Raw genomic sequence first — 16278 nt, 5'->3', positions numbered from 1 at the left:
GAGTCAGTGGAGAGCTTTTGTGAATGCTCTCCCATAGCCTGTAGAGCTAGATAAGTATGCATGCTAGCATCCAGAAGTACGTTTAGAATTCTAATTTAAAGCTCTTAGGAAAGAAACCTTTGAACAGGTCACGCAAATTACAAGACTGTTTGAAAATAGATGTTACGGAGATAATTTGTAGCAATGCTGGTTGAATTAAATAGGCAGAGAATAGGGTTTTATTTCACTGGTCACTTTTGGAAGTGTTAAACCTCATAATTAGTTTAAGCGAGTGTTCGGCAGTCAGCATATTTCAGGTTGATAACAAACATCTTTAAAGGAAGAAAGAAGAAAAAAAAAAACAGATATTAGTAAGTAAATATAAATTATTTCTCGAAAATAAAACCAATACTAAGCTAACTTCATTTGTGTTAGCAAGAAGATGTGAAATTAGCAAATATCGGACATGGTGTTTTTGATAAGCTGAAATATTTTGTGAATTATTTAAGTGTGATACGATCGAGGATTGTTTTAATATCAATAACTACAAATTATTATATATATATAAAGCGAATTAGAAATTATAATTTTTGCAATCTTAGTTCCCAATATAATTTCCTTGGTTACCACAATCTATTTGTATTTATTTTCCTTGTATAGGATGGTGCTGCAGCATGTGAGAACTATTCCGGAGTTGATTCTTCTTGGGAACATCTCGTCGTCCCTTAAGCGTCTTCCTATCTTCTCGTTTATGGTCCGACATCCGAGAGGAACGTTTCTACACCACAACTTTGTGTGTTCAGTGCTGAATGATGTGTTTGGAATTCAAGCACGGGGAGGCTGTGCGTGTGCTGGTCCATATGCTCAAGATTTGCTGGGAATCAGTGAGGACCTAGCGTTACAATATGAAAAGATACTCCTCGAAGACAGGTAAGTTCAGTGGTATTACTGGGAGAGTGTAAAGTCATGATTGCTGGAGGGCGTCGGTAGATGGAAACAATACGTGGTTTTGAGAGTGAATCAGTAGTCCTTTTCATGAAAGGGTCTAAGCTTTGTTCCTAGAGCTCCTTCGTGGCTAAGCCGTTAGCGTACGCACCTTTGGCGTGGGAGACCCGGGTTCGATTCCCGGTGGGAGCTCATGTGGTTCAGATTCCACTTAATCAGTAGGTCCACGTCTCATATAGCCTCGTTGCTGAACGGGACGTTAAACTCAAAATCAACTCAACTCAACTTTGTTCCTATGCCTAATTTTATTTTACCGTGTTTTCCTGTCATATGAAGAAGCCTGTTGTGTTTCAAAACGTAAAGATACAAGCAGGCTTGTATTTACCCATTAACTACCGGAGCTCGAGCTCGAGGCTGCAAATTTCCAGGGGCAGTATATTTTAGAAAACCGAGGTTAAGTATAATATGCAGAAAAAGGAAGGATATCCAAAAAAAAAAAAAAAAAAAAAAATCAAAGATCCGTTCTGAAAACTATGTTGGTACCTAACGCGACCGAGTTTTCTCGCTACGATGCTATTGGTGTTAGAAAAAGCTAATATTATTGGTTCTTGGGTGTCAGCGTAATCCATGCTTTTAGTTCTGTTCTCTCCTCCTCTTCCCCTGTACCTGGTGGCTCAATCCTCATGTAAGTGGACGTGACCGTATTGTTTAGACCTATACTGAATACTAACAAATAGAGGTAGGTAGAGCACAATATTTTTTTTTTTTGGGGGGGGGGGGCAGGGACATAAAATGCATAAATACAGCCCTGATTCAGGAATACCTTACATAAAGTTTATTATTATTATTATTATTATTATTATTATTATTATTATTATTATTATTATTATACAGTGCCGATTTTTTTAAATAATCACATTAAAGCAGTATCCGTCAAAACAATCAAAGAATCAAAAGTACATTAATGCAATTAAATAACTAGTGTTACCATAAATAGTGTCCTAGCTTTTGAGGGTGGCTGTACTTCCGCCCGTACAAGCGAGCGACATCAAGAACGGTATCGTGAAGCGTGAGTCATTGCTGGGTGAGCTGAAGAAGTGTAAAGGTGTCACTTGTAAGTGTTCAAGATGGAATGGGGCGAGTATGAAAATCGTGTGGCCATGATAGCCTTGCACAATGTAGGCAAATCGCCAGAGGAGATTTTCTAAACCTTCCAGAAGCTGCAAATTAGTAAAAAAAAAAAAAAAAAGCATCGTTTACCACACTATTCAGCTCTTTGTTAAGACTAGAACCATGAAAGATCGCCCACGGCAAGGAAGACTACGCACTATATGAACACCATAACTTGTGAAAACAGTGGTGGCGTGTTCAATAAGGAAACAGTCAGTTTCCTTATTGGATCAAAGATACCGAATATATATTATCGTCTGTTGAGCAGTGACTTGGGAGCTGCATGCTTACAAACGGCGCAAAGGACATCTGAGAAATGAACTGAAGCGCCAGAGGCTCCTATAAGCAAAGCGCTTACTTAAGCGTTACGTAGCAAATGGACAACGTCGAATCCTTTTCAGTGGTGAGGAAACTTTTAATGCCCAAAATGACAGGATATATGCTACGTCTTCTAAAATCTTTCCACCCTTAGAATAAAGTAGACATAAACAAAGCGAAATGTATTACTCGGCGGCTCACACGTGCTTCGGCAGCGAGAGACATGAAGAGCAAGATCTTCTGCTAGCTTACTGTCGTCGCATAATTTCCAAAGTGTAAGGCTCTGTTGGTTGGTATATAATTAACGCACTGACACTGACTACTGTTATGTTGGAAATACATATTTTCGTAAATCGTTATATTAACGAGATTGCCTCTGTTCCTGTTCTCTTTTGTGTTTTACAACACGAGAGGAAGGTGAAATATTGCAACACTTTTTCGAAATGGAACACACTGCATTTTACAATTTCCAATGAGTGGATTCAGCGCGCGAACGCATACGCATGCGCAGTAAATACTATATCTCCAAGGACGGGTGAGGTTGAAATAAAGCTACATCTGTTGTTAAATATTATATATATTGCGTTTATTATCACAAAATACAGGATAAATTCGGATATTTTCATTTGAAATTATTATTTTAGTAGGGATTATATTACGGTAGGACATTAGTGCAGTGAGACCAACAACCAATCACTGGTCATCGATCCACTGGTAAACAGGTGGGTTTGTTTACATCCACTTTTTTCTAAGGCTGCAAAGAGATTAGAGAAGCTGATGAAAAGGCTCCAAGAATCCAGAGGAGTCAGCATCCTGCCTCAGTCATGGTGCGGTGGAGTATGAGCTACGAAGCCACAACGAAGCTCCATTTCTGTGAAAAGATGGTTGAAACGTCAGCTAAATGTACGAGGAGACAGTGCTTGAGAGACTAGTCAAGAATCTCATCAACACCCTGTTCCATTAACAGAACTGGAGCTTCCAGTAGGATTGAACAACCCAGCAGTGGCTGGAGACAAATGTTCCGGACTTCATTCCCACTTCAGATTGGCCTACTGCAAGTCTAAACCTAAATCCTTTGGACTACAAATTGTGGTCTAAGCTGTGTTCAAGAGATGGTTTGCAAGAAGAGACATCCCAGCATTGAAAGTTTAAAGCGTCCTTTTCAGAAGACATTTTCAGATTTTTCAGTTGATGTGTTGCGTAATGCAATTTATGAGTGGCGACAGAGACTTAAGGACTGTCTGGATGCTAATGGTGGCCATTTTGAATAATTATTTGTGATTTTGGTTCATAATGCTTCCGTGCGACTCATGTTATCAGGATATTAAAATATTTAACCATTTTGTGTCAATGCATTTAAAACTATGGAACAGTATTTATGGTACAACTATACTCGCCGCGACCTTATACTGACAGCCGAGACACGCAGCTTCAATTCGTGTGACTCCGCGCATGTTACATTCTTAAGGTTACAGACGAAAAACATTACATAGGAGATCAATTCAAAGAGCTAATTGAGTGTAAGTATATAAAAATGTCAATATAGGAACAATATTTAAAATAAAAGTTACTAGATTTGTTAGTTACGGGTTATGAAAATGACGCCACGATTTAGAGTCGGAAAAAGAGAAGGAAAGAAAGGAGTGAAAAGCGGCAGCTAAGATGCGAGTCTCTTTCAAGTGTTGCAAGATTATAAACTTGAAAAATCTTATATCAAAAACAGAAGACCAGTAAAATTAGTTGATTGATCAATGTTGGAAATCGTCCACAGTGGGTACAAAATGGCTTAATATTTTTATATATAAATTAAATAGAGTAGCTACTCCCAGTGATTTATTTGTGGAGTTTGTAGAAGGGGGGAATTTTTATAAAGGATTGCTACTAAAACGTGAAGTTGAATTATTGTACTTATAACAGATTATATAGCCTATGAAATGGGTATTTTTCCTGGGAAGACTGAACTAAGAGACAAGGAAGTCAAAACTTAGAAGGGGGGAAATTCCCAGGCTTCCCTGGCTACAAATAAATCCCTGGCTACCCCGTAAGAAACTTCTTTTCCTGCTGGTAAATGAAACAAAACAAAGAACGGGACTCAGTTGTAACTTCTGCAATTTTTGTGCAGATGGTAACACTGCTCTGCCAAATACCGTCTGCGCTCGTGTGTTAGTGTGGGTACGTGGGTGTAGTGAAACTGAAACCATGGAGAATGTTGAGCGCGAAATTGAAAACATGAATGAATCCGAAATATAATCTTTTCAGTTATCGCAAACACGGGGAAGGGAAACCTCTTCCAAGGCAAACAAAGTAAATTGTCATCAATGTGTACGCTCGCCTAAGAGAAAAATATGCAGACAAAACTGTTGAATAAATTGTTGATATGATTGTTGCCTGGTCGCTGCTGCTTTATTCATTGCGAACGAAAAGTTGCGGTTGAGAAAAGAAAATCATATTTTTATTCTGTGAGAGGGTGGCTACTCGTGTGTTTCTGTTTATGATTGTCCTTTTCCAGGTAGACATGTGAAGATAACTTCATGTCTTATCCTTTCTTACCTTAATCAATCGAAATGAATAAGCAAAACAGTGTTCATGCTTTCGGGTTTTAATTGGGAGGATTGCAAATATATCACGTGCAAATTTCTAATACATTTATTACTATTGTCGTGTCTTCATGAATTATTAAAAAACAAATAGACCAAGAAACATATTTTTCGTTAGCGACAGGAAAAGGACGAGAAATCACCGCTCTGCGCATATCAGCTGAAACCCAGAGCAGCGCCAGTTGAAACAACTGGCGATTGACAACCAAACCAACACACACACACAGGCAAACAAAGGCTTCCCTGTGAGAAGATTCGCGCGCCAACATGTGCTAATGCGCATGTGATCCGGCTCCCAAGTTAACATTGCGTTTAGTATAGGTAAATACAGATAGCATGTCAAAAGTCTTTATTTATTGAGTTGATCATTTATAACCTTTGTGTAGCCAGAGCCATACAACATAACCGATAACACAAATTAATTCATTGAAAATTACTTTGTAAGTACTAAATATTACGCGCAGGGTTTTTTTTTTTTTTTTTTTTTTTTTTTTTTTTTTTTTTTTTGACAGATTTAAAACTAAAAATGTGTCGGAACAATCGATCCACTTCAATTTTGTGAAAAATAATCACATAATTCTTAAGGAAAGAGCATACATGAGTTTGAAATGAAAAATTTAGGAGAAAAAGTCGGATAAAAAGCATTAAAAAATAAATCTTAAATTTGAAACATCATTTGTACTTCTAGCTGGAATTCGACGGAGGACACCGTGTTAAGTTTTCCACGAAAATTTGTTAAATATTGTATATTTTGATAAAGATTAAAATATGTTATTTAATCGGAGCTCGTGGAGATTTAGCCAAATACGAGGGTTGTTACAAAAGTGCTAAGCCTAGCTATGAACGGAGCACAGAATTTATGGATGGTGGTACTTTTCAACATATCCCCTTGAAAGGTCAACACATTTTAACTATCGATGTTCAAGTGCGTTACTGCCGCTGAAAAAAAAAAATGATTTGTCGAAGGCTGTAAAATTACGTCTACGGTATGCATGACATCATCATCAGAGTCAACTTGAGTACCTTCCAACTTCTTTTGGGGCTTTGGAAAAAGAGATTAAACTCAGAATGTGCCAACTCAAGCGAATAAAGTGGGAGGGGGACAAAGCCGTAACTGCAATCGTGAATTGCTGCCATTACAATGACTGACTTGTGGCTAGGGGATTGTCTTCAGACACAATCTAAGCACACCTGCAATCAGTTTCCCACGATGTTTTTGCCGAATATTGTCACGCAGTTGTTGTAGAGAATCTGCATAGTACTCCCCAGTCACTGTTTGCCCCTTTGGAAGATAATCCACCATTACTATCCCTTCCAAATCCCAGAAAACTGTAGTTATCGCTTTACAAGTTGAGGGCATGTTGGCCATCTTCGGAGGAAGGGGGGATGAGGGGGTGTTTCCACTGCTTAAAACTTTGTTTGGACTCTAGTTGGTAATGGTGAACTCAGATCTCATCTACTGTTATGAATCGAGTGCGGAAGACATCTGGATTTGTCTGGAAAAGATTATGATTGTCCCTTGAAATGTTGTGTCTGGGAGCTTGTGGTCAGGTGTCAAAGGTTTTCAACTCGTGGAAACCTTACTCATTCCCAGATGCTGAGTGATACTTCGGTTAACGCTTGCAGTAGATAAGCTCATTAACTGTTTCAGCAATTTTCCTCACGGTCATTAGCCGATCATTTATGATGATTTCATCACTTTGTCAATGTTCTCCAGCGTTAGTTCTACGGGCCTTACTGATCGAGTGTCTTCTTCAGTAGAGGTTCTCTCTCTCTTAAATTCGACTGCCAATTTTTCACTGTAGCAAATGAAGGGGCGCTATCATCTAAAGTAGCAACCATGTCAGCGTGGATCTGCGGCTTTAAGTTTTTTTTGTGAAGATAATCAATAACAACTTTCGCATTCAATTTCTCCATTTGGTCACTTTACTCACTCTTCTGCCTTTCTGGACCTGTAACAACAGAATAAAAGTCGATAATAATACTAAATTTGGTGTAACATCATAGGAAGATTCAGTAAATATAACCTAAAAGTATTACACGTCTAGTTCTAATATTTCGTGGTTAAGCTTAGAATTTATGTAACAACTCTGGTATTTCCAGTGTTTCTCGAGAAGAAAATCTTGGGAAACCCTAAACTACTCTAATTATAATATCCTCTGTTCCTATACTGGCATAGATTTACATTTAAAGGCTTTACTAATTAAGTTAAGTACTATGTCAACAAATTTAGTTACATTAACAATTAATATTTTATTTATTTGTTTGTTTTCAGTCGCTTGGATCGAACTCATTTACGTCGTCGCGAAGAGCATTCCAGTTTTGAGATGTTGCGTCCAGGATTTGCTAGAATCAGTCTTCCGTATTTTATGTCAGAAGCAGAAGTAGGCTTCGTGCTGGAAGCCTTGAAGATGGTAGCTACAGAAGCGTGGAAATTGTTGCCGCAGTATGTTCTCAATCCAGAAACTGGAGAATGGCGGCATAGGTCCAACCTTGTAAGTTTTATCTTTTAATAGATTTTTTTTATGTAAAGTCTACAGTTATACTAAGATGTTCATAAAAATAATAATATATTAAATGTTTCTCACATAAGTATTGCATTGTAAAACACTGATATGGAATAAAATTAGAATATCTTCGCTTAAAAATGTCTTCTGTGCCTTTAAATAACAATAATCATTAAGAATTAAATATATCCGCTAGTTATTTAAAGTGCTGTATATGGAGCATTAGAGTGTGTGTTTCTGACTTGGACAGAAGAAATATTTAGAGAACTTCGAAATGTAATGTTAGAGGAAGATGAAGAAGATAAAATGGATAGAGAGAGTAACAAAGAAAAATGTTTTAAAACGGATAGGAGAGAAGAGGATACTTGTAGCCAGCATCCTTCGTAGGAAGGCCAATTGGATTGGACACATCCTGCGAAGAAATTGTCTTCATCATACCGCCATAGAAGGAAAGATGGAAGGAAAGCAAGGAATAGGAAGAAGAACGCAGCTGAAGATCGAGAAACGTGGAAGAAACACTTCCAGGCCCAAACCTAAAATAAAAAATAAATAAAATTAAAAAAAAATAGTCCCAGGACGTGCCAAAAAGCAGAATACTTAATAATAATAATAATAATCCATTAATGCTTTTGAACTATCGCAAAACTCTCTATAAATGTGCAATAAGGTTTAACCTATTTAAATAAATAAATAAAAATAATAATATTTTCTTTTAACTTATCCTGTATAGTTCTTTCTGTTTGACCTATGTAGATACAGATGCATACCTGTTTACACAAAGAAGAAAAAATAGAAAAAGTTGCTAAGTAATACGAGACTTCTATATTTTAAACTTAATCAAATAATAAGTTGTAAATTTAATGAGATATTACTGGCAAAATAAGAATCGTTACATACTGCAAACCATACAGTTGTAATGACTTGACAGCCAGAGAGTATATGTACCATTGAAGTCAAAAAGAGACATGTCATTGCTAATATCACTGAGTCTAGTTTCCAAATAAGGAAACTATGACGATGCATGAGACAAAAAGAGGTTTCTGAAAAATGTGTACGACTGGTAGGGGCCATGTAGTCAAGTAAAGGAGCAGAGACTCAAGTGAAGAGTAGTATGGGTATGACAGAAAGTTTCCCCGGTGGAAGTTCGGGTGCATCAGAGATCAGCTCTCAGCCCACATTTTGTTCAATATGGTAATGGATGCATTGGCCACTGAGGTAAAAAGTCGAGCACCATGGAGTATGCTGTTCGTGGATGATTATTATACGCGAAACATCCGAAGATAAGGCAAATAAGAAACTGGAAGAATGGAGAATAGTGTTGGAAGAGAAAACCATGAGATATGTATGGCACTCAAGAAAGAAGATGGGAGTTTTTTACGGCTACAAGAAGAAAGACTACTTTCTACCTCTAAATGTAAGTGTCTTGGATCATAAAAAAAAAGCACATGAAAGGATAATTTAAATTAACAAAAAAAAAAAAAAAAAAAAATACTTACCAATAAATCCTCGTGTGGGAAAAGTAAATATTTACCAGACGTATCAGAACAATAAGCTAGTTCCCGTCTTCAGTGGTAAGGTAACAAGGAGAAAAATGGATGAGAAATATGGTATGGAAAAAGGAATACATACCACCAAATAAATATAACGTAAGAGATGGGTACTAAAAACACAAACAGAACACACTGAACGAAAGGAAAAGTTGAGTTGAAGGGAGCGCGGTGTTCATGTTACATCATTATTGCCAGATCCAAAATATACATCAGATAGATAACCAGATTTTATCAATGTTGCCAAAAGTCCAAATTTAAAGCAAGTTTATATTTATGAATAAAGAATGATTCTTCCATCTCCCGGTTTTTTTGTTTGTTTGTGTTTGCTGAACCTGTTTTATATTGTGTGCATGTTGTTTCAGGTGAAGTGACAATCCCGACACACACTCTTCTTGTGACTTTTTTAATTGTTTAATGTGTTCTTCCCAATGGCAGAACTTTCTTTGTCCTTCTTCGATGAGCTTTTGTAAGTCAAAAGTTTTCTGCAGGAGTTCTGCAAAAATTTTCTGCAGAAGAAACACTTGTGATTCTTAAAAATACACTTTACGCGACGTAAGAAACAGTTCAAACTATATTTATGCGATAGCAGTCATGTTTTCACACTTTTCTGTTGGCTTTTTATTTTTTCCTCTGGCAATTTTCTCTGCACAGGCGCGGCAAATTTTCTGCGATCACACAGCAGATCGTGGCGTGTTCTGCTGTGGGGGTGTTCTTGAATTCGGGTGTTAACATTGTGTTTGGTTTGACCTATATATGAACACTCACATTCATATTGAACACGAATAAATACTTGGTACAAATCTATTTTAGTGGATCAGCAAAATAACTTTTAAAGCTAGTAAGATGTTTTTCTAAACTTTTTAGAGGGATACTTGAAGCACATATGTTATGCTTTGCAAGAATACGTTGAATTTTTATCGATAATTCTGAAAAGTAAGGAATTCCATCCATGTTTTTGCTTCTTTGGGAATAACTGATTTTAGGGACTTACATAGATCTGTGTTTTTTGATTAAATCACTTTTTTAAGGTACGCAACTTCTAACTTTTTTTTCTCAACTCTTTCTTTCACTCACTGTGCTCAGCTCGTGGTTTTTAGTACCCATCTCTCTCGTTATATTTATTTGGTGTTATGTATTTTTCCATACCATATACCTCTCATCCATTTGTGTCCTTGTTACTATACTACTGAAGATGGAATTAGCTTGTTCGTTCGATACGTGTGGAGAATTTTATTTAGTTTTCCCACGGGAGGATTTATTGGTAAGGTATTTTTTTTTCTCGTGGATCATACTTCGATCAGGATGGAGGTTACATTCAGAAATCCAATACAGAATACAACCTGGCTGGTTAAACTGAAGAAAAATGAGCGGATTGATATGTAATAAGAAAGTAAATTGCAAGTTAAAAGGCCGTATATATTAAGCCAGGGATGCAAATAACCACTCACCCGGGGCGAGTGATTTATCGGTGCGGGCGAGTATTTAATATCATACTGAAGGTAAGTAAATGATTTCTATTGTGGGATATGGACTAGTAGCTTTATTCTTGGGCGACTAAAATTTTGTTGCTTATTTGCATCCCTGTATTAAGCTGTAATAAGACCAGCAATGGTCAATAGTGAAACCTGGGCACAACAGAATAAGGAACGATGATTATAAGAGAGACTGTTAAGGTGGGACCCTTGAATAACAAGTTTCAGAAATGGAGGCTGAGATAGCTAGGTCATGTAGAAGAAAGAAATTACGACTGTAAAGAGACTTGAAGAGCTGTAGGTAACAGTTAAAAGGAAAAGAGGACGACCCAAGATGAAATCGAAGGACCAAATAGATGATGATTTGAGGGAGAGAGAATGAAGAATAGAGGATGCCCAGGATAGCGTAGAAAAAGAAGAAGAATTAAAGATGGGAACACCAACTCCTTATAAACATACGAAAAGGCGGAGACAAAGAAGAACTATTATACTAAACATGGTTTCCTTTCTTTATAAGACTCAAAGGCAGTATATTTCTTAATACAATTCATAAATCAAAATTCAAACATTGATAAGAGATTCAATAGAAATGAAATCTTTCAGTTTAACGTCCCACGATTATGCTCTTTAGGCTAAGGGAGACATGATTAAAGAAAGTGAATGATTGTGGAAAAATTCGTGGAATGAGAATGCGGAAGAAAATGGGAGTACCCGAGAAAACCCACACACACGATGCTGTCTACCATAAATTTACTTGGCCGAAGAGCGAACCAGGTACCCCACGCATCAAAAGTAAACGCTCTAAGAGCTTCAATAGAGTATGATAAAACTTTACTTCAACAGCTTTCTAGAAACAAATTACCAGTTCATATATTTCGGATGCATCTTCGTATTGGTCACCGAGGTCATCAGACACATAGTTTCACCTGCATGCTTGAGAGCAATTGAGATAAGACTTTATTTTATTCGGTTTTTGTTTAAACGTCGAGTTTGATTCTCGTCTGAGATGAATATGTTATCGTTTATTTTACTTTTATTTTCTTCCTTTGAAGGTGTTCAAAGATAGGAAATGGCTGGGATCAGTGCATTATACCAATGGAAAAATGCAGTTTAATGAACCCAAAGTGTCCAATGCAGGAAGCATCCCACGTGATTACGCTGAATGTTTACAGACAGCAAGGAACATTTTTAACAAAGCGAGAAAGGTATGGACATATATACATAGACTTTTCTAATGTTTATTTATTTTCGTAAAATTGTTGAAAGAAATGTGTTCAAATAAATTTCTAGTTCTATGTCCCACAAATAAATTTCTAGTCCTGTGTCCCACAAATAAATTTCTAGTCCTGTGTCCCACAAATAAATTTCTAGTCCTGTGTCCCACAAATAAATTTCTAGTTACCGGTATGTGTCCCACAAATAAGTTTCTAGTTACCGATAAATGTCCCATAAATAAGTTTCTAGTTCTATGTCCCACAGATAAATTTCTAGTTCTATGTTCCACAGATAAATTTCTAGTTCTATGTCCCACAAATAAATTTCTAGTTCTGTCCCACAAATAAATTTCCAGTTTTGTGTCCCATAAATAAATTTCTAGTTCTGTGTCCGACAAATAAATTTCTAGTTCTATGTCCCACAAATAAATTTCTAGTTCTATGTCCCACAAATAAATTTCTAGTTCTGTGTCCCATAAATAAATTTCTAGTTCTATGTCCCACAAATAAATTTCTAGTTCTATGTCCCACAGGTATGCTCTTTAGACTAAAGTAAACAGATAGTTATTGAAATGAATGATAATGTAAGAATTAATAGGATGAGAATGTGGGAAGAAACGGGAGAATCCCGAGAAAACCTCACTGACACAATGTTACTCACTTGGTCTGAAATCAAACCAGGGACGCCTAAGACCAGAGATGAGGGCTTTACCACTGAGCCACTGTGCCTTTGAGTGAAATATTGTCTTAGTCACTGGTTTTATCGAATAATAAATAGTAACTTAAGCTTTGGTATACATCGATGTATTTAATCATGCGACAGTTTAAAATGTATACAACAATGATCATGCCTGTTGTGCTATATGGTTGCGAAACGTGGTTGCTTACTCTAAGGGAAGAACGCAGACTGAAAGTATTTGAGAACAAGATCCAGAGACGAATATTCGGACCCAAGAGGAACGGGAATAAGGAAGGGCGGAAACTTCATAACAAGAAACTGCATAATTTATACCATTTACTAAACATTGTTAGGGTCATTAAATGTAGGAGGCTTAAGTTGGCAGGTCATGTAGTCAGAATGGAAGAAAATAGAGACGCTTTCAAAACTTTAACTGGAAATCCAATCAGAAAATTACCATTAAGAAGACTAGGCGCAGATGGGAGGACAATATTAAGATGGATCTCTTAGAAATAGGAATACAAAGTAGAAACTGGATCCAGTTGGCTAAGGATAGAAGTCAGTGGAGAGCTTTTGTGAACGAAGCATTGAACCTCCGAGTTCCATAGGTCATAGAGTTAGCTAGTTATACAAACACACACACACCTGGAGGGAAACTTTACTTCCCGTATGCTATCACCGATAACTATTTTTTTTTTTTTTACAATTTAAAATATTTTAATTGTAACTTTTGTAATAACATATTTTCTATTCCAGCAAGCATTGTAAATATATTCCAATTTTTAATATAATTTTACTACAATTGTAATTTTAATTTCACTATTACTGGAAAATAAGCGGGTCAAGTGATTCCTATCTTTGAAGTGAGAAAGAATTATGAAGGAGTGAAAAAAAAGGATTAATTTTATTTTTGCATATAGTAGAGCTTATCTTTTAGAACAAGCATAAAGAAAAATTTTTGGTTGTCCTTTTCCCTTTTGAAGCTATTTCACTTAGTTAGAACTCAGTAACTAATACTTCAGAATTTTTTTTCTGACCAGGTAGAGATGCTTGCTGTCTTTTTCCTGAATTCTTACATTATATGTATACAGGGTGTTTCAAAACAACACCGACAACGTTTGGCAGGTGAATTCTGACATCAAGATAAGACAAAAAGTATAGACCAACCTGGGTGTAAAAATACTTCCTTTCGGAGTTACAGGCCGCCGAAAACATGAAAAAATGAACTTTAAAAGTCCATAGCTCCAATACTATGGGACCTACCATAGTCAGGTCAAGACTTCACTTAGGAACTAATATGTGTGCTATTCAAAAATACAAGTTTCAGTATCCTAAGATACACACGCAACAATTTTTATAGAGGGAATTTGGCTACGGGCATATAATTTGAAGTACCCACCAACTATCTCTATAAAAATTGTTGCGGAAATATCGCAGGATTCTGAAACATGGATATTTGGATAGGGCACATATTAGTTGCTAAATAGTCTTTCGTCTTATCTTGGTATCAGGAATCACTTCCCAGACGTTGTCAGTGTTGTTTTGAAACATTTTGTATATTAAAAAAAATGCGTTTCCTTCGCCCGATCGACAAAAACTGCGAAACTCCAAAAACTTGAACAAGTTGTAAAACATAAATCGCTTGAAATGTAATATATTTTGTTAAGTTGTCCAAACTGTTACACGATATTAGTTTTCTAATAAAAATTAGTTTGCTCTGCTCGATTATTTTTATTAGGAATTAGTTTATTATCTAATCAAAATATATAATAGACGAAGCTGGTATAGTGGAGAGCATTTAAGTTTTATTCCTGCCCATAAACATTTCAACCTACTATTTGTCACGTTTAAGGGTAATATAGACACACCTATACAGAACACTTAACATCTAATCTTTATTAAGCCCATACTGAATTTAAAGATTGTTTTTTATAAAATGATCACCTCTAGCTAGGCAGATAACTTTGTAATGTATAGTATGACCAATATAAGAAGGGTAATTGAAGACTGTGTCGAATCCGGGTAAATGTGGAGTCCTCTTCATCACCAATAGCTCTTGTTGGCATGTCCTGAATAGAGGACTATCTTTACCTATCTTTAATATTTCCTCAATTGAGGAGAGTTTGTTGGTGATATGTCGCTGTAAGAAACGCTGAAATAGCTGTTTATTGTCCGTGGAAATGGTTGTGGGTGTGGAAGCTTTAGAGCTTTATATGTATTTAAATAAATTATTCTTCAGTCCGTTAAGGAAGTGTCCAGCTAGAGGAATTTCAGTGTGTTTGCCAACTTCAGTCGTATGAATTCTATAGTCTTGTATTTCATATATTTGTTTACTCAAGATTTTTACTTTTTTCGCATTTTCTTGCAGATGGCTCAAAGATGTTCAATGGCGGATCATTCTGCTATGTTCGATGAAGAAACGGAAAAATTGCGCTGGTTTATGTTGCCCAGTGAAGCTCAGGACCTTTTGTTAGGGAATTCTCAGAATGTAAAACATGACGTTCCTTTCGATCCCGTCAAGTATCTCGGCTCAAGAGGCATCGAAGAAGTTCCTTTAAGCCCAGAGCAAATAAATGGAATCTGCAGGCGAAGCGCTGACTGTATGACCCCGCCAGCGGTTAACGTTATTCAGGACAGTGGATCTCCGCCAACGAATGAAATGAGAAATAGCCCTGTGAACTTTTCCATAGGTGACAAAGTGAACCCTGCCAACTTGTTCTTCCAATTACCCCAGAGAATATCCCCCTGCGGTAGTCCGAGAGCGCCTAGAAACGCGTATTCTCCCCCTGTAGGGAGTCCTTCGAGCGGTAACGGAATTCCAACTTCGGACGACCAGCAGAAGCAGTGTTCGTGTAGCATGCAGACCGATGGCACCACTCGATCTCTTGAACTTGACCTAGCCCGAGCTCAATCACCAGTTCCAAGCTTCCTACAGAACTCGTTGCTCAACAGCGACATGGGACGTATGTCACCATCGTTGTTGAACCCACAAAATCCAGAAGATCTCCACGCGTACGTTAAAGAGAAGACACAAGAACTGGCGACAGAAATAAAGTCTGAAATTCGTGAAGTTATTTCTCAAGTTGAAGATGTGCTGTCGGAAAGTGTAGATCAGGATAGTTTAGATTACGCATCAGTCAACAACAAACAAAAGGACGATTCTGGATCTCTTAAAATTCAGGAAGTGGCCGAATATCTTGTGGAAGTTTCTAAAGAACTTGTTGGTGAGGTGAAATCTGAACTTCATGAAGTGATTAATGTAGTCGATGTTCTTATTGCAGAAAGTCCAGAGGATAAAGAATCAGCTGTGAGTCCTAAGGACTTGTGTTCAGTTCACCAGATGTCGCTAGAGTGCAGTGATCGCGTACAAAAAACAGATGTATCGAAAGATAATCGTCAGAAGCAGGATTATGATGAGATCGAAACGTTAGCGTCAAATCGCGTGATGGAACCACCTGTTTCCCGACCGATGCGGTGCGGTGTTAATAGTGTGAGTTCTCAAGATAGTGGAATCAACTTGTCGTTTCAGGAGAGTGAACCGAATTTCGGTAGCACACGGTTAGAATTAACTGAAACCCAATCTTGCCCTAAAGTCCAAGAATCTTCTGCTCAGTGTGGTTGTTCGTCTGTGCAACAAAAAGAGGAAGTTCAGGAGAACTCTGCAGGAAGTGCTCTAAGCAAACAAGTTGGTTCATCTTCCAAAGACCCTGGCGTCGAGGTTAGATGGCACTGTCCTCCAAAGAACATATGGAAACCTGCAGTAGAGGTAAGATCTCATTGGCACCGGTATGTATGTTTGTTTCAAATAAAACAGCTTAGGCTAGTAATTTACATATGTTAAAGTTAT

At 37.2% G+C, this 16278-nt stretch overlaps 1 protein-coding gene across 1 annotated transcript in view; it reads left to right on the top strand.

The window, feature by feature from the left end:
• Window positions 1-16278, top strand: part of LOC145669521 (uncharacterized) — a 307844-nt gene that overhangs the window by 273127 nt on the left and 18439 nt on the right. Inside the window, exons 8-11 of the mRNA XM_081737700.1 lie at window positions 640-909; window positions 7285-7504; window positions 11591-11743; window positions 14800-16197. Coding sequence (XP_081593826.1) covers window positions 640-909; window positions 7285-7504; window positions 11591-11743; window positions 14800-16197 — 2041 coding nt within the window. The remainder of the gene's footprint in view (window positions 1-639; window positions 910-7284; window positions 7505-11590; window positions 11744-14799; window positions 16198-16278) is intronic.

The sequence above is a fragment of the Thermobia domestica genome, chromosome 14 (genome assembly GCF_964235325.1).
Source record: "Thermobia domestica chromosome 14, izTheDome1.hap1.1, whole genome shotgun sequence".
NCBI lineage: Eukaryota > Metazoa > Arthropoda > Insecta > Zygentoma > Lepismatidae > Thermobia > Thermobia domestica.
This window is presented reverse-complemented; position numbering and strand designations above follow the sequence as displayed.